Source organism: Neovison vison, chromosome 3, assembly GCF_020171115.1.
Source record: "Neovison vison isolate M4711 chromosome 3, ASM_NN_V1, whole genome shotgun sequence".
Taxonomy (NCBI): Eukaryota; Metazoa; Chordata; class Mammalia; order Carnivora; family Mustelidae; genus Neogale; species Neogale vison.
Window position 1 is genome coordinate 71016749 of NC_058093.1, and position 19586 is coordinate 71036334.

General features: G+C 35.9%; 1 protein-coding gene across 2 annotated transcripts in view; it reads right to left on the minus strand.

The window, feature by feature from the left end:
• The window catches only part of CHN1 (chimerin 1), a 208984-nt gene that overhangs the window by 113351 nt on the left and 76047 nt on the right, over positions 1 to 19586 (minus strand). The window contains exons 4-5 of one of the 2 annotated variants that reach the window (XM_044242376.1): positions 18180 to 18211; positions 15511 to 15624 (exon numbers count right to left, since the gene is read on the minus strand). In XM_044242376.1, the coding sequence (XP_044098311.1) occupies positions 15511 to 15624; positions 18180 to 18211 (146 nt within the window). Of the gene's footprint in view, positions 1 to 15510; positions 15625 to 15700; positions 15751 to 18179; positions 18212 to 19586 lie in introns of those variants that run through there. The other variant, XM_044242375.1, reaches the window with a different exon arrangement.

A 19586-nucleotide genomic window follows, 5' to 3' on the forward strand; every position in this document is an offset into this window, starting at 1 on the left:
CCCCGACCCCTAGCCACAGAACCACAGTGTAGGACGCTCTTTCTCCCAGGACATTCTCTCCCTATCATCCCACTCATTTATTTCAGTTCACTTGCACATAGCCTTCAGTTCTTTCAGTTCAGACTCTATTTTCTCAGAAGAGCCTTCTTCTACTGTGATTCCGTGGGCTTGTATCAGATTCTCCTTTCAATAGTCTTGGCACCCTGCCCTTTCCCTTCACAGAGCTCACCTCCGGTTTTAATGAAATGAGTGTGAGACAACTGGGTTAAAGTTGAATCGTCTGACTACCTGATAAACTCCACAAGGCCAGGGACCATGACTGTGTTGTTCATCTTTGTACCCCCAGCACTCAGAAGAACATCATAACAATTTTTAAAAAACAAAGCAACAACAAAAAATACTTCTGAAAAAGGATAAAGATACTATGTATTTTTAGGACAGTGAGACTATAGGTAATACTTTTCTTTTCCTACTTTTCTGCATTTTACATTTATTTTCTATGACACATGTTAATAAAAAACAGAAGTTTATGATGGACCCATATCTAAATAAGTAAATATAATAAGTGAAAATCAGACTTTTTAAAAAATTGAGGTGGTGAAACTTAATCTTGTGCAGAATTAATTCAAATAGAAAACTTAGCACATATTTATTGAAAAGGAAAATGTTCTTGATGTAGAGTTAACTGAAAAAATATACCATAAAATAGTGTACCTGATATGAAACCATTTTATGGTTATATAAGCCATATAACCATTAAATGATTATTTTGATTTATGAAACCTTGGCAAGTACTAGAATTTCATATACTACAACCTTTAAATGTAATGATCTCTGGGTAGTGAAACTAAAAGGTCTTTTTTTTTTTTACAAGGTCATTTGCTTTTCTACATTTTTAATGTTTTCTGTTTGTATACATGTTAGGAAAAATCTAATCTCTTTTTTCGCGTTTACATTTTGGTTCAATTTGCAGCCCATTTTTAGGAATACATCTATTTTTTTTAAGTAAGAAATGCCTTAAACTACCCTACCTACTTCTTACAGTATCATACCGATTATTTTCTATAGTTTATTAAAGCATACTTGACCCAAAGGTACTTCACATAAACTTATTATACCAGTCTTTTTAACAAGTTCATGGCACTGATAATATGGTATTACAAATTATCAATATCAATTTCCCAATACTGCAAGCCTTCTAGATTTTATTGTTGTCATATGAGTCATCACCTACCCTTACATCCATAAAACTTCCCAAAAAGTCACCATAATCTTAACTAAGAGAAGCCGAAAAACATTTTTGAAAAATTATTCTGCAGAACACTATTTTCCACTTATTCCAAACAGCACAAGGTTTGCAGGAAATGAAATGAAACCATGGTAACCAACTAAACCTATCATGAGCTATCAGATCAAAAGAACACATAGTACATTACACGTCAACGCCTACCACCAGCACAATCTTTCCCCAGGTTCTTTTTGATCCTTCTTCCTATACATGAAAAAAGCCTTCAGCCAGTTTTTATCTTTTTTTTTTTTTTAAAGATTTTATTTATTTATTTGACAGAGAGAAATCACAAGTAGGCAGAGAGGCAGGCAGAGAGAGAGAGAGGGAAGCAGGCTCCCTTCTGAGCAGAGAGCCCGATGCGGGACTCGATCCCAGGACCCCGAGATCATGACCTGAGCCGAAGGCAGCGGCTTAACCCACTGAGCCACCCAGGCGCCCCCAGTTTTTATCTTTTAAAAATGTGAAAGCCCCTTCACCAGTATCTACCAGTATCTATCTGTAATTCTCTGACTTTATCCAGGAACTCTGGCTGAGTTTACCTTTAAGAGTCAACCTCATGCTCTGAGATTCAATTAAGAAATCCTGTAGGGTTTTTTTCCCCCAATTATTAGCAAATTACATTTTTTACTTCAATGAATTTTATAATTTTTTTAAATACAGGAGCAATAGTTTCTTCATACTAAATCTTCAGCACTGTAAAGATAAAAACATATTCTCACAGGAATTTCTTCCTTAATAGAATCTTACCAGCATTCCAAACTCAAAGACACAATAAAATGTATTGATGGCTTTTGTCAGGCATTAATTGTTTATTACGTAACTATTTAGTCAGAGAGACAATAGGGCAAGCCTCCATAAAGACTAAGGATTATCGGGGGCACGTGGGTGGCTCAGTGGGTTAAAGCCTCTGCCTTAGGCTCAGGTCATGATCCCAGGGTTCTGGGATTGAGCCTTGGTTTGGGCTCTCTGCTCGGCAGGGAGCCTTCTTCCCTTCCTCTCTCTCTGCCTGTTTGTGATCTCTGTCTGTCAAATAAATAAATAAAATCTTAAAAAAAAAAAAAAAAGACTAAATATTATCTTTACTGCTGTGGTTAGCCACTCTCTAATAGTGATCACTTAATATAAAATATCTTTTCTTTTATATAAAAATATATGCATATGTAATGTGCCACAAAATAAAATGCAAACATGCCATAAAAAATACATATATTTTATGCACAACGAATTTATGAATGGATAGACACCTAATTGCGAATGACATTGTTTCTAAGAAGTGGAACTAGAAGAAGCATGTGGTAGAAAAGAAAGGTTATTTGACATTATTTGGAGAAAAAATTTAACCACATCCACATGTTGATTTCATAATCGTAATAGATGTAGTAAATTACATAAATGCAGATATGTGATTATTTTTATAGATGACTATTATTTTTCTTTATCCAAGCTGACTACAAAATTATTTTTGTAAGTACAAATGATCACCAAATGATTTTATCATGAAATTTTAGTTTAAATAATTTAACTTATACATATTTGATTTTGCTTTTCTCTTTTTTTTTGGGGGGGCGGGGGTGAAAAGTTAACCCTTAAAGATTAGTTAGAGTAAGTCTTATTCTAAAAGTCTTTAGAGAGGGTTGGTAGGCTTTATAAAAATGATAATGTGTTAACTTAAAAGTCTTTACTAAAAAATTCAAAAGCTAAGAGTTTACTTTTCTGCCATATTCCTTGTCAACTTAGAGAAGTACTGCATGATTTAGTGTTGTTTTGGATATTGTTTTTAACTAGTTATATCCACTATTTTTTTTTAAGATTTTATTTATTTATTTGACAGAGAGACAGAGATCACAAATAGGCAAAGGCAAGCAGAGAGAGAGCGGGGAGGAAACAGGCTCCCTGCCAAGCAGAGAGCCCAATGCGGGGCTCGATCCCAGGACCCTGAGATCATGACATGAGCCGAAGGCAGAGACTTAACCCACTAAGCCACCCGCGTGCCCCTTTATTCTCTATTTCTTAGCTTTTTGCTCTTTAGCAAGTTAACCTTTGGATTCCTTACTATAAAATGCAGAAAATACAGTACATACCACTTGGGCTTATTTCATAGACCACACTCAATTTTCCAACCTATGTGCCCTGAAAAGAGGTTGCAGGTTAAAAAATACGAAAAGTGTCCAGCCATTTTAAAGACCAGGAAGGTATGATGCAGCTAAAGTCCTTGGGCTGGTCACATTGGGCCACACTAAGGTAAATACAGTACATTTACTTTAGTGTACCATAGAACATCATAATTTTCAATGGGTGCCACAATATGAAAAAGTATTGGAAAATACTTAAAGATAATGCACATAAAGTATTTACCATAGTGTCTGCCTGACTCAGGAAATATTCAGTAAATGCTAACTCTTACTATATTTATAAAACTGTTAAGTCCATTAGTAAGATATTTATGTATGCCAAATCATTCACAGGAAAGGAGACACATTATCAACACATTCTGGGGCAGTATCTGTTACCAAGAAACAGATCTTAAATTAAGACAACCTGGTAGGCTTTCCATGCACCTTAGAGTAGATACGTAAGTCAGATTCCAGTTTCCCTTTACAAAGCAGATAACCAGAGTGAGTTACCTCTCTCACATCAAAGTTCCTGTCAATACACTCTAAAACGCACTTGAAATTCAACTCCATCCTCGGTGCTCTGTGGAATGTGCCTTATGTTGTGCCTTAAGAATACAAAAACCAAAAATATCTTGAAATCAGCTTTTTTAATTTCTCTATCTTGGTTTTAAATCCATTGCAATGTATGCATACTTTCGAGATGGAACTGAAGCTTAATCAGACAGTATATGAGTGAACATAAAACCATAAAAACACGACAAATGTAGTACCATTGAAGAGTGCACATCAAAACCACAGTGCGGTACCACTTTACCCCTACTAGGGCATCACACCTATTGTTTATTTCATTTTTTAAAAATATTTTATTTATTTATTTGACAGACAGAGATCACAAGTAGGCAGAGAGGCAGGCAGAGAGAGAGAGAGAGAGAGAGGAAGAAGCAGGCTCCCTGCCGAGCAGAGAGCCCCGTGCGGGGCTCAATCCCAGGACCCTGGGATCATGACCTGAGACAAAGAAAGAAAGAGGCTTTAACCCATGTAGCCACCCAGGCGCCCACACCTACTGTTTAAATCAAAGACATAATAACAAGTGTTGCAAGGACTGGAGAAATTGGAACCCTCATACATCACTGGTGGGACTGTAAAATAGTAAAACTTTGGAAAAAAATTTGGCAGTTCTTCAAAATGTTAAACCTAGAGCCACAATATGACCCAGCAATTTCACTCCTAGGTGTGTACCCAAGAGAAATGAAAACACATGCCTACACAAAGACTTGTACAGAGCATTAACCATACTAGCATATTTATAACATATTTATAACAATGTTATTCATAATAGCCCCAAAGTGGAAACAACTCAAATATTCATGAACTGATGAGTGGGAAACAAAAGGAAGTATATATCTATACATCAAAATATTATTCAAATACTATACATTAATAAAAAGGAATTAAATAGTAATACATGTGACAACACAGATGAACCTTGAAAACATGCTAAGGGAAAGATGTAAAAAAACCCCATGTGTTATATGTTATTCCATTTTTATGAAATGTCTTTGAGATATGAATTTATAGAGATAAGAACATGCCAATGGTTCCCTGAGGCTGGAAGGGTTGGGAATAAGAGAGAAGTGACTACAGATAAGTATGGAGTTTCTTTTTTAGGGTGATTCAATGTTTTAAAATTGATTATGTTGCATAACTTTGTGATTGCATCAAAACCTACTGAATTGTACAATTTAAATGGGTGAATTCATATGTTAATTATAATTCCTTAAAAAAATTTTTTAGAGAGTAAGGTAAAATAACATGCAAAAGGCAAGCTTGTGAATAAAGTTAGGGGAAAAAGTTGGAATTTTGTAATATATTGAAACTAAGTGGTTGCTATCGGTTGAAGTTACAGAACACTCTGGATAAGAGGGAAATCTTTTTCAGTCCAAGGGGAAAAAAAATTAAAACCCCAGGAAACAGGAGAAAACAAATCAGTTAGTCAATGAGCACTTAACTTTTTTTCTCTATCTGATACTTCAGCAAGAAGTCTTTTAGGCTTGTTTAACAAAAAAGGGGTGTGAAAGGGATGCCTGTGTGGCTCAGTCGCTTAAGCATCTTTGTCTTGGGTCATGATCCGGGCTCCCGGCAATTCCTGTATCGGGCTCCTTGCTCAGCGGGGTACCTGCTTCTCCCTCTGCCTGGCATGCCACCTTTCAGACATTCACTCTTTCAGACAAATAACTAAATAAAGTATTTAAAAACGGGGGGTTGTGAAAAGGAGAAAAAAAGTGGGGAAGGTATCTGAACTTAGCAAACCGAAGAAATCTGATAGATTTTTTCCCCCTTCTTTCCCCTTCTCTTCTTCCAGCATTTAATTCTAATTTGTTGACTGAAAACGAGAAATATATCAAAGGCTCTTATACTCAACCTATAGATAAAGTTTTCTCTCCCTGTAGACAGTTCACTTGAAAAGCCATTAAGCAGAATGCTTGGCGAGATTGGAGTCCAGAAATACAGAAAGTGAGTAAATCAAATGTTTAATGGAATATCTCTCAAAGAGTGCTCCACAGAGAGCAATGAAAAGGGTCTCATAATCAAATGAGTTTGGGAAAGGCAGTATGGTTTTTAAACAATACTCACGGGCTCTGAGAACTACTGTAGGAAAGAAGTCCAACCACTTATATTTAATGGGAGGTCACTCATGGGGTTCCTCAAATTCACCTCTCTACTACAGATAATGCTGCCAATGTTGGCCTAGAATCCCCTGTTCCACAGACCCTGAACTCGAGAACACTGTCCTCTCTGACTTCCCTTTCTATCGCCCCCAACACTGACCAATCCTTCTCCTAACCAATTATTTAAATAAGTTGATACATTCCATTTAGAGTTAAATCTTCAGAGTTTTAGAAGTTATTACCTTCCATTTTGATGCAAGGTTGCAAATTAGTTTCTTTGATTCTTCCCAAAATGAAAATCACACTACTGAATTTTTTGTGTGTGATTATAAGAATGATACACATGCGCTGTAAAACAAAAAAATCAGGCAACTCATAAAGATTCCTTTAGATACTTCTTTGCTTACATAGATACCCAATAGATACATAATATTACCTTAGTAGTATAATACCATACATACTGTCCTATATAATGAATTTTATTTTTCAAATTAACACGAACCAATACATATTTCAAAATTTACTGAATAAAAAGATATATTTTCTGGGGCGCCTGAGTGGCTCAGTGAGTTAAAGCCTCTGCCTTCGGCTCAGGTCATGATCTCAGGGTCCTGGGATCAAACCCCACATTGGGCTTTCTGCTCAGCAGGGAGCCTGCTTTCTTTCCTCTCGCTCTGCCTGCCTCTCTGCCTACTTGTGATCTTTGTCTGTCAAATAAATAAATAAAATATTTTTTTAAAAAAGAAGATATATTTTCTTAATTAAAAAAAAAATTTTATTTACGTAATCTCTACCCCCGAATGTGGGGCTTGAATTTATGACCCCAAGATCAAGAGTTGCATGCTCTTTGAATGGAACCAGCCAGGTGCCCCAATAAGATCTATTTTTAAAAATACATATAATAGATATATCTAAACATATTAACAATATGCTTTCTCAATCTTTAAATTCTCATTTGTTCTCCATTTCTAAAATTTTCCTAGGGGTGCCTGGGTGGCTCAGAGGGTTAAACCTCTGCCTTCGGCTCAGGTCATGATCTCAGGGTCCTGGGATCGAGCCCCGCATAGGGTTCTCTGCTCAGCAGGGAGCCTGCTTCTCCCTCTCTCTGCCTACTTGTGATTTCTGTCAAATAAATAAATAAAATCTTTTAAAAAATAAATAAATAAAATAAAATTTTCCTAAATAATTCTTATCTTAGTGGTCAGCACAAAACTAACAGGAAAGTGCTAAGCACTGTGGGTATAAAGCATTCTCTGGAATATCCAGACACAGAATTTAGGGATTATCAAGACTCTTGCACATATGTCATCTTGCTCTTCTCCCAATTTAGAGAAGCTAAAATGAGTCAGACTCAAAAGAAATGTCTTTGGAATTGCGAAATCTGTAGTTAACATTTCTCCTCATCATGAGCCCTTCAAAATCTATTAAGATACCTGAAACCCTTGTAAAAGTTATTTTTCAGTAGCCAAAGGAAAACCACCTACTAAATGAATTACCTAAATAATTCTGGAAAAACTTAGGTTCCACTAAGTTTTCCACTCATTATTCTTTCTGCTTTCACAATGATCCTTCCAAATTACAAATGTAATCATGACCCCCTTCTATTAAAAGTTTTCAGTGACTCCCATTTCCTACAGATAAAGTCCAAATTCTTAAGGATGAAATACCAGGTTTTCCTGGCACTCTGACTGCCAACACTTCCTGTACCCCCAAGCCCCAGCAGCCTGCCATGCACTGAATGTTCCACTCTGTTCTATATCTTCCTTCCTTGGCTATTTCTTCCCCAAATGCTTGTTTTTCAACACACTCTATTCTTCTACCTGGCATACCTCTAGTCTACCATTAAGAGCCAACTTAAATGTCTTCTTTCTTGACCCAAGTTGATAGTACTGCCAAAATACCAAAGCTCAAAAAACACTACAATTTTTGATGAGGCAGTAATCTGAGAGATTATTTTAATTTCCCAATTTAACAGTGAAGACCAAGCTCCTGACTTTGACAAAAGCCATGGACACATTTACAACACACCAGGCATAAATATTTTAAGGTATATAATTAGGTTTTCCAATCATCTTTAAAATGTTGAATTACTTTAAAGTCAGTTTGGAAAATATTTTAAGTCAAGTTTTGAAAAAAATTATAGGCAAAAGAACATCAAAACAGAATTTACAAAGCTCTAGCCTCATATACAACTTTCTTTGGAGCTAATACCAGATACTCTTACTTATTTACCAAAGCTAAAATTGGATATACTACTTTAATCAGAGGTTGATCAGGACTAAAAGATTTGAATAATTATACCACAGATGGATCCTCACTGTCCAACAAGGAAACTACTTTAATGAATACCCACTATGTTATATACTATGTGCCTGGTATCCATTTCTCTTCTCACTCAACCTGCTTCCTTCTTTAAATTAGGAAAAGAAAACTAGATTTTGTTTGTTCGTCCGGATTCCCTCTCAAGCCTTACCTTCTAGAAGAAACTGATCCCATCTCCCAAGCTCCAGAACCATGGGCTGGTTAGACAAGCAATCAATCAGTACATGCATTTCCTTGCAGACTGATATTGGCTCAGGGGTGGGAAAGGGAGAGCTGCAGAGGCCTGGTCCACTTTAAGGGAAGGAGGCATGAGAAAGGAGAGGTTCCCTTGTACTCTATGGCCAGGCATAAAGAAGGAAGCATACACCTCTGATGACCCTTGGCAGCCACTTTCTGACTATAAGCAAAGCCAGTCTTAGACCAGAGCTGATGCTGTGAGCGGCCCTGAATAGAAATGAGGTAACAAGTTCTTGATAACATCACTAGGGCACTGATCATCCATGTTACTGCATTTCCAAATTTCTCATTAGGTATTTCCTTAAGTAATTTATTGTTTGAGCCAACAGAGTTTGCCTGTTTTAGATATCAGATAATACTTGCAGTTGAACGAATCTCAGTTGATAGAGAATTTGATTCTTTTAGAAAAGCTGCTGCTGGGACGCCTGGGTGGCTCAGTAGGTTAAGCGGCTACCTTCCACTCAGGTCATGATCCCAGAGTCCTGGGATTGAGCCCCACATTGGGTTCCTTGCTCAGCAGGAAGCCTGCTTCTCCCTCTGCCTGCCACTCTGCCTGTGCTCTCTCTCTCTCTCACTCACAAATAAATAAAGTCTTTTAAAAATAAATAAATAAATAATAAAAAAGGCTGCCGCTAATTACAGACTTTTAAAAGGTCTCTTTTGCAAACTAATGGGATTATAATCCCCACTTTACACATAAGAATCTAAAGCTCAAAGAGGTTAAATATATATAATAAGATTAGGCAACTCGAACTCATGTTTGTCAGGCTCTAAACTACTACAGCTATTTCCAAAGTTCTACAGTGAGAGCAGGTAACTGAAATTCTATTTTGTGACAGATGTTCTAAAATCTCAATTCTTGATTCTCTCTGACCTTCTTCCCTTTCAACCTATATGTTTACTGAAAGTTCTCCTGTTTAGGTCAGTAAATGTTTCTTCTTTCAGGGATACCTGGGTGGTACAGTCAGTTAAGCATCTGACTCTTGGTTTCAGCTCAGGTCCTGATCTCAGAGTTTTGAGATCGAGCCCCACATCGGGCTCCATATTTAGCAAGGAGTCTGCTTGGGATTCGCCCTCTGCTCCTCCCTCTGCTTGCTCATGTGCTTGCACGCGTGCTCTCTCTCTCTCAGATAAATAAATAAATCTTTTAAAAAAAGTTTCTTCTTTCAGCTTTCTTTTCTAGTTTTAGTAAAAATGCATACTTACATTTTTCTTGTCAGTAAAAATGAACAAATTTAGCAAATCAGGCCACTGAGAAAAAGGGATATCTTTATATCAAAGGGAACGAGTGTTATCAAAGAGCACAATACATCAAAGTAATGTATAACTTTAGTACTGACACCATATTAAATGTGCAACATCAATATAAAGAGGTGTTTTAGTATTTCCAAGGAAATTCTTGGATGGAATCCAAGCAAGTATGCCCCACATTAAATGAATGGCTTAGGAAAATAATAGTGAAATCCTAGAGTTGAGCTATGATTCCACCTATTAACACACTAAAGACAGAAAAAGTAAACAGTTCTTGAAGATCAGAATGTTATTTACACATTTGTTCAGACAGTAAAGGTCTTTTTTGCATTCATATCAATTTTATGAAAATTTCAGATAAACATAGTGAAAAAACTATTTTTGAATGTGTTGTGATTAGACCTACATGCAGAAACTCGTTAGACTCTTATCAGGTATAGCAGTGGCAATGAGAATATAGATAGCAAATATCTAAAAGATCATTTCATATGAACGCTAATATTAACTCTTCACTGGTCTTTTCCCCTTATTTCACTACTTCCAAGAATTCATGGGGTAGTACTTATGTAACTCTATCAGATATTTACAGTGAACAATTGTTTTAATAGGTCATTATTCAAGAAAATACAGGAAAAGATGGAGAGTTTCATCAGAGAATTAGAATCGAAAAAAAAGAAAGAGAGGAAGAAAATTCTGTACCTAAGTGACACAAAATATGAAACTAGGAACTCAGTGGATTGGTTTAACAGCAGGTCAAAAATAGTAGAATACAGGACTAGTGAACGGAAAGATGGGTCAATAGAAAATGTCCAAACTAAAGTTCAGAGAGATAAAAGTCGGAAAGTTAGTCAAGAGGGAAAAAAATTTAGAATAGTAAGAAAATAATTTATTCTGAATAAACCTGTAGTTAGAGAAATACTAATGGAGTTTTTCAAGCTAAGGAAAGATAATTCCAAAAAAATGCAAAATTATAGGAAAAAATGAAGAACAATGAAGGGATTAATATAGGAGTAAATAGAGACAAATACTGATTTTTCTGTTTATACAATAACAATTTGGTATTGTGGTTTATGGTATATGGAAATAAAACATCTCAAAATAACAAGATAAAAGGTAGGAGGGAGGGAAATGGAAATTAGAGTATTCTAAGATTCTAGCATTATTAGGAAAATGATAGAAACAATCATTTATATTAAATATAAATGAGCCAAGGCCATATGTTTTAACTTCTAGTTTAACCATTAAAAGAAGAGTAGAAGAATGTATAACTCAAGTGGGAGGAAAAAATGCAATAAAAAATTGACTTATAGGGGTGTCTCAGTGGCTCAGTCGGTAATCATCTGTCTTCAGCTTGGGTCACGATCCCAGGGTCATGTTCCTGCTCTCACTGTCTCTCTCTCAGTCAAATAAATAAATAAAATCTTTTTTAAAAAATTGACTTGTAAACAAAGAAAGAGAAGCATAAAACAGGAGAATTACATAGAAAATAAGATAGTATTTAAATCAAATATATCAGCAATTATATTAAATGTAAACGGATTCTATATTTTTAGCTGAAATTAAAAACTTGAAACACCATAAACAGAAATAAAGGACAAGTCACAAACTTGAAGGAGACAATTCAATATATATATAACCAAATGATGAGTAGCCAGAATAAATGACTTTTATAAATCAACAAGAAAATGTCAGGGTAAGGGATCTGAATGCAAATTTCACAGAAGAAAAAATGTGAATAGTAAATAAACACAAAAAGATGCTCAACCTCACTTGGAATCAGAGACATTCAAATTAATCAGCAGACACCATCAGCCTGCCATAATATCTGACAGTATTAAGCAAAAACAATAGGAATTCTTATACAGTGTTGTGGAATAAACTGTACAACTACTTTGGAAAAAATTACTCATTATCTAATAAAGCAAAAGCAGCAACTTTACATCTAAGTAAATATTCTAGAGAAAATCACAATATATACCAGGAGATATTTACACGATTATTATACATGGAGGACTCTTTTTAACAGCACCAAACGAAAACCCACCCACATGTCCATCAATAATAGGATGGATAAATAAATCATAGTATATTTATTTAGTGGATAATATCACAGTGTAAATAAATCAATTATAGCCATGTTCTAAAATAAAGAAAAAATCTCAGGAATATAATGTGGAATGAAAAAAACTGAAGAATATATTCTACATATCCTATTTATTTAAAGCTCAAAAATGAACAAATCAAAACAATGCATTATGTAGGGATACAAACATATATTATAAACTAGTAAAGAAAAGTGAGAGAATGATAATCAAGATAGATTAGCCAGTGTGAGGAACAGGAGGAAGAAGGAAGGATTGGGGTAGGTATATACAGTACAAATGAGACTCCAAAGGCAATAGCTGTTTCTTAAAATGCAGGTTGGGCACATAAGAGTTATAGTAACATGTTATTTAATAATTTTTAAATAACTATAATATAAATGTAATTTTTATATTTCTTGTAAGTATTCCTTTGTATGTTCTTAATATTTAATAAAAGTATATGTTTTATATGACAATATATAACATGCACTAGTCCTACCCTTTCATTTGTCATTCTATATGACACTGAACCTAATTTTTTTCTAGTGAGAATGATATTTTTAAAGAATTAATTCTAAACTATGAAAATCATAAAAAATGTTTTCAAAAGCAAACTCCTTAGATTATCTTATTTTTTTTTAATAACTGATAATTACAATATATCATTAAACTACAACTAATCCAAATGTTGTCAATATCAATACACAGAAAATCCCAAAGTCACTCAACTACTTCATGCTTCCTGAGGTATAATCTAGTGCTTGGGCTAGCATTTTATCTTCAACTACACATTCCAAACATGTGGATGCCTGTCCATAGACTTTCATTGTATAAAAATCTTTCTTTAAGCAACAATCATTTTTCTTGAACCGAGGAGTCAATATGAGCAAAGGCAAAGCCAGAAAAACCTGGCCTGAAATTCAGGCTGAGGTCGGGTATGGGAGAAGATGGTGCTCAAGAGAAAACTAAGATGTTAACTACAGACGACCTCCCATGCTCAAAAGCAACTTGTGTTTTTTTTTTTTTAATTAACACGAAAAAAATATTTGCTATGGGATGCAGTGTCTGATACAATGCGAGGTGAAGGCCTCTAAATGCGGCAGTGCCAGGGCCTACAAACACCTTAAAATAGAACTTAGAGGAAAAAGAAGAATGAGGTCTTGGTTTCAGTTGTGTGGACTGACTAAATGATAGTGTCATCAGCTAATAAAGGGAATACAGATGTTACAGCATATTTGGGAGGAAAACTGATGAGTTCAGTCTTGGACATCATGAGGCTGAGGTGCCAATGGAGCAAGCTGACTCCAGGGACTTGTTTTTAACTATAGGGGCTATGGTTATCAGAGTAAACGTATAATGAACATTGACAACCAAAATTTATGAAACTGGCTCCCCCAAATGGGTCAGGCATTATGTTGAAAACAAAACAAACTGATGTGAATTGGGAGAATTTTCAGCTGAAATGGGGGAATATCAGATGTATCAATACAACTTCTTTTTATTTTCTCCTTAACACTTCCCTGCCACACACCTAGTTCAAAACAAGGAAGATCATATTTCAGCATATAAATTCCTCACAGTGTATATTCCCAAATCCCCTACTCCCACTACAGCCCGTTACTCATTACTATTTCTTTTCCCTGTACAATTTTATGGTCATTTTCAATAACAAAAGGAAGGCTGCATGTTTCCTCCAGACATATAAATTAAAAACATTCCAATCAATCTCATGTTCATCTATTCTCCAATTTCTATTGTCAGATTTCCTGCACTGAAGTGGATGGGAAGTAATTATAAAATTACAGTGTAGGAATATGGTCAGTGTATCCCTACAGTCCCTGCAGGTGGGAAGGAGGAAGAGCTTGGGAGCTCTGGGTCCTACTTCTCTCCACACTAAATCCTTGGCCCTAGGGTGTTCCCTGATGTCACTCAGTGAAAAGTGAGTGAAAGCCACACTAGAAGATGAGTGGCATTATGGTATGATGGAGTACCTGAACCTTCAACGAGGTGACACTGAGCTCAAAGTCAGTTTTGTAACTTACTGTGTGATCTCGGAGGGATTTAGGGCAGAAGGTAATAAAGGGGAAAGGAAGAGAGTGTTGTGCAGGTATCTATCTCTCCCTCACCCCACTTCCTTCTTCGTTATTCTGGCCCATAAGTCTTCACATGTATACTCGTTTACCACAGACACAGAGAAGACCAGACTATTCGGAAATGGGGTGTGGCAGAATCCTAAAATTACAAAATATTTGGCATAAAAAGAGGAAAAAACTGACTTGAGGGAATTCTGTGATTTACACCAAATCTGTCTTTAGTTTATTTGGTGGTAAAATGAGTATCTGAATTCCCAGCCCAGATTTTTTCCCCTACATACCATAATTTAAACCTGAAAAACAATATAATCAAATAACTAAAGGGGGATTTACACTTTTTAATTTGCCATAAAAAGCAAATTTCCATGCCTGCAACAAGCTTTATTCTCCAAGTACACAATTGATTCCAGAATTCAGTAAAAAACAGTACTGGATTATATCATTCTTTTTGTCAAGAAGATTAAATCTTGTGGATAGGACTAAGAGCAGTCCCTGATCACCCAAATAGGCATAGGTGACTGGAGAAGGGGTTTGACCTGGTCATATTAGAGCAACAACATCATCTTTCTGTTTTCTCACTGTGGCTACCGAAAGAAACTGCCATGTCTTTGGCCTCCATCTTAGGAAGTTTCCACACTTAAGTCTTTTCCAAAGATGAATAAATACACAAAGACAATGGATAATTATCTCAAGCCTTTGGAGAGGGAGCAATGGAGAGTGACTAAGAACACAGACTCTGAAGCCAAATTATCTGCATTCAAATATCAGCTACATGAATTATTAAATGTATGACCTTGGCCAAGTTACTCAACCTCTAGGTCCTCAGTTTCCTCTCTGTTAAGCAGAGATAGTAAGAGTACATCCATCCTCGAGTTGCCGAGAACATTAAATAAGGTCAGGGCTTGGCATGAAGGAAGCCCAATGGATAAGTATGCTGTTGTATTACTGCTCTGTTATTATTGCAGGGCTAATGGAAATATTTGTTTTCTGGGCACTGTACTAGAAGCTAAGAATAGCCAAAATACTAGGCAAAGTTCAGTTGACACGGAAGAGCCAAGAGCTCCCAGGAAAAGCTGCTTCCATCAAAAGCCAACCTAAGAGAAATGATATTGGCTTTAATCTTATGAGTTACAAAGATCTTTTCTCTTAGTTTCTTTCCTTATTCAAGAAATAGATGGGAGCTAACACAGCAGGACAGATGGGAGAGAACCGTAAGATGAAATAGAAGAAAGCAGCTACAATAAAAATGCTTTAAAAGTTTTTCAATTCTTAATTACTGAGTGCTACCATTCATGAGGAATTTTTAAGGGTCTCAAAGCTATTAAAATGGTAATTAGGTCCCAAGAAAACAAGAACCAATTCAATTACATGCTGGATGCTTTTAAAATTTAAAGCCCTCCATTAAGAGGGTTTTAAATGAAGCACAGTTCTAATTACAGGTCCATGACCAACCTTAAAGCCAAAGTGTAGGTTCCTGGCTGACGCTGGCTCTCACGAATCAGGTAACTCCCCTCAGCCACACTCAAGAGCTGGTCTGCTTCTTCTCGGGAGATCATGCCGTGAAACCTAAGAAAAAAGTCAATTCAGAAACTGAATGCTTTCCACCTTTTTCAGTAAAGCAAGATAAAACAAAACCCTCTACCCTCTCCTGTTGTTTTCTAGACAAAGTACTGCCATATAATCGAAGGGGAGCAGTTGGGTTTAACTCTGCCTGTGTTTCTCTGGGCCTGGCCCCTGGCCAGCTTCTCTGTGGTAGCAAGAACCGCACCGAAGTAGCTTCCCAATCCATTTAACAATTGTGAAATCAAAATTCACATCCATCTAAGGGAAGATCAACCACCTCTCTCAAGAGGACAATTCCCTTCTTATGTAGCTGTCTGACCATATGGACGTACTAAAAAATATACAGCAATGTGTCCCCTTTCCTTCCTTCACACTAGTGGCGCTGCTCCAGAATTCTTGCTCACAGTCTAAGCTGGCAATTTTCCAGGACCCTGGGTTGCCCTTAATTGGCATGATTGCCCAATAATGTGCATAATCTGCATCACTGGATACTCAAGCCAAAAGCAAACAACAGTAGTAACTTGCTTTCACTCCCTGCTAGAACCCGATTTTTCATTAACAGGAAAAAGGGATGAAGAAAAAAACATAACACATTCTTTACACAGACAGCAGATTCATCTATAGCATTTTGACATGAAACACTGAAAAAGAAAAAAAAATGTCAGTGGTGACTGATGATTACTATTAAAAAGAGAAAACCACTTTATATCTGTATGGTGATTTACAAAGAACTTAAACATACATTATGTTCTTTCAGTAATTCAAGGATAACTGAACTGAGAGACAGCTCGAGGAAAACTTTGTGGTTTTTACTGGTGTAAAAAACAGCAGTCACTTGATTTCGGAATGATAGATTTAAAAGGCCCCAAAGTGACAACATAATAATTTAAGGACTTTACTAGGGAGCAAGTGGCAAGTTTTTGGGAGTGTTTCCTCATGAGGATGGTTCAGTCTTTCTCAATGTAAGTCTTAAAACAGTTCATGGTACGTATGTCCAAATCATGACAATCAGAGCATCTAGGTTCAAAATGGACTCTGGGAATTTCTTATCTCCATATACTTCTCAATAATGAGTCCGGAACCAGATCCATCAGACTCTGCCGGAGGCACCGGAACCAGATCCATCAGACTCTGCCGGAGGCAAGAAGACAGTAACCGACCACTGGCAGTAATGCGTACTATTAGATTAGCATATTGGCATACTGCTTTAAGTTTACATGACATCAGTTATTAAAGTTGGTAAAATTTAATATTTATTTATTTTTAAAAACTCTACTAATTTAGAAGAAAATCACATTCAAGGATACAACCTTTGGAACAGAACTTGACAAGGATATTTAAAGCACTGTTAAATCTGTTCATACCATTTGAAACAAAATTTCTATCCCAGTTAAAAAGCTTTATGCACCAAAATGTCTCTGATGGTATTACTTTTAATAATACAGTTTAGAAGCAAAAACATTTGGCAAAAAATGCCAAAAGCAGCAAAGTTTCTAAGTTATGGTACAACCATAAGAAACATCAGTGGCTCCCTGCCAACTCTTAAGTGTCCATGTTCTAGCCACAAAAGTCTTGGAAACTTGAAGAGAATTTTTAAAAATGTAAAATACTTGCTATGTATGTTATTGTATACCTGATATAATCCTAAGTCTTGAAAAAAAAATGATTTTATTCAAGGAATGATGGGATTTTTATTCTTTTTTCCAAAAGGCTTTATTTCTTTCTTTTAATAATCAGAAAAATTAAGCATTTAAAAATTTTTTACAACATTCTTCATAAAATAGAAAAATGTTCATTATTAAGTTGAAAAGTTCAGTCTATAAAATTATAATATCTCAATTTTGTAAAACTATTAGGAAAACAGATTTTCAAAAGGTAATATTTCAGATTGTTAATACTAGCTATTGCTGTATAGCATAAATTTACTTACAGAAAACCTGGAAAATAAAGAAAAGTGTAAAAATACAATGAACCACCCCTACCCTGCTGTATGTACCTACGTACATACAGGTATGCTTATGTATGATATGCTTAGTATATACATACACACACAAATACAAACATTTTTCTCATGCATGTCTAGGATTATTTATTCATATGACTTGCATCTTTCTTTTAACTTCATTCCACATATACATTTTTCCATGCTATTTTCTTCTCTATACTTGTCTTTATTTTCCATATTTTCACCAATAGAAGAACTATTTGTTTTTTTTTTTTTAAGATTTAATTTATTTATTTCACAGACAGAGATGACAAGCAGGCAGAGACACAGGCAGAGAGAGAGGGAGGGAAGCAGGCTCCCTGCTGAGCAAAAGCCTGATGCGGGGCTCCATCCCAGGACCCTGGAATCATGACCTGAGCTGAAGGCAGAGGCTTTAATCCACTGAGCCACCCAGGTGCCCCAGAATAATTATATTTGTAATCGGAAAAATAATTTAACTCACTCAAACTTGAATACCTCTTTCATCTTGTTTGTATTTTTAGCAATGCATCCATTTACCTGTCTCTCTTACATATTCCAATCTATAAAATGTTTTGTCATAATCCATACTTACTCTCTTCCATAATACTTTGGTCTGTTTTCTACCTATTTGGGAAGAAAAAAAAGATATTTGTGAAAATGCAAATGTTCAGAACCTTACTCAACATTTTGTATATGTCGCAAATTAAGGTATATTTTGAGATAAAGAATTAGAATAAAATTTGAAAAATCAGAGTCTGGAGAGTCTCAATTCTATCAGCAGGTTAATTGTGCTATTCAAACTTGTTACTTCATCTCTCACATCTATTTCTTATCTAAAAAGGGCTGTGCATGTAAAAGAATTGGATTAAATTTGATCTTTCACTTCTAGGATTTTATGAATCTGATAAAATATTTACATCACTTAATCCAAAAAGCAAAGTAAAACATCAATCTCCTAGTGCCACAGACTGTGGCTTTCTCACCCTTCATCTTCCTGTTACTCCACGTTTCCCATCCCATTCATACCTCAGTTTAATCTTGCCCTTTTCCTCTCCCATCAGCTCTTCCCTCATCAGAGTTCATCCCTCTCCTCCTCCCTGCATTCCATGCATTTCACTGCAGGTGTACTGGCTGTGGCTAAAGAAAGGCCCTGCAGGAAAGAGTCTAAGGAATCTGTACTGAGGTAGACTGAAAGAGAGTATTTAGCCCATTCATTTAAGAAACATTGACTGAATGCTAATGGTGTGATATGCACTGTCCTTCGTAGGAGGGGACATATGGCTGTAATAAAACAAGAACTATCATTACTCTTTTGAAACTTAGAGTAACTATCATTACTCTTTTGAAACTTAGAAACTTAGAAACCATTTCAAGAAGTTTCAAGGAAAAAAATTGGGAAAATAGAAAGTAGTAGTAAGTGCTATAATAAAAATAACAATGGGTAATGTAAAAGGATGGGCTAATGAGGTATTTAAGCTGGGTGGTCAGGAAAGGCCTCTGTGAGAAGGTGACATTTTAATAGTGTTCTGAATGCCCTGAATAGAGATTTTTCAAGAAGACATGCAGATGGCAAACAGACACACAAAAAGATGCTTGACATCACTAATTTTCAGGGAAATGCAAATCAGAACCACAGTAAGATTTATCACCTTATACCTGCCAGAATGGCTAGACTAAGAAATACAAGAAACAACAAGTTTTGGTGAAGATGTGGAGAAAAAGGAGCCCTCGTGCACTGTTGGTGGGAATGCAAAGTGGTGCAGCCACTGTGGGAAACAGTATGGAGGGTCCTCAACAAATTAAATAAAAACAGAGGGGTACCTGGCTGGTCCAGTCAGTAAAGCACAAGACTCTTGATCTTGGTTGGGGTTGTGAGTTCAAGCCCCATGTTGGGTGTAGAACTTACTTTTAAAAAAAACTAAAAATAGAAATACCATAAGATCCAGTAATTCCCTACCAGGTATTTTCTCAAAGAAAATGAAAAACACTAATTCGAAAA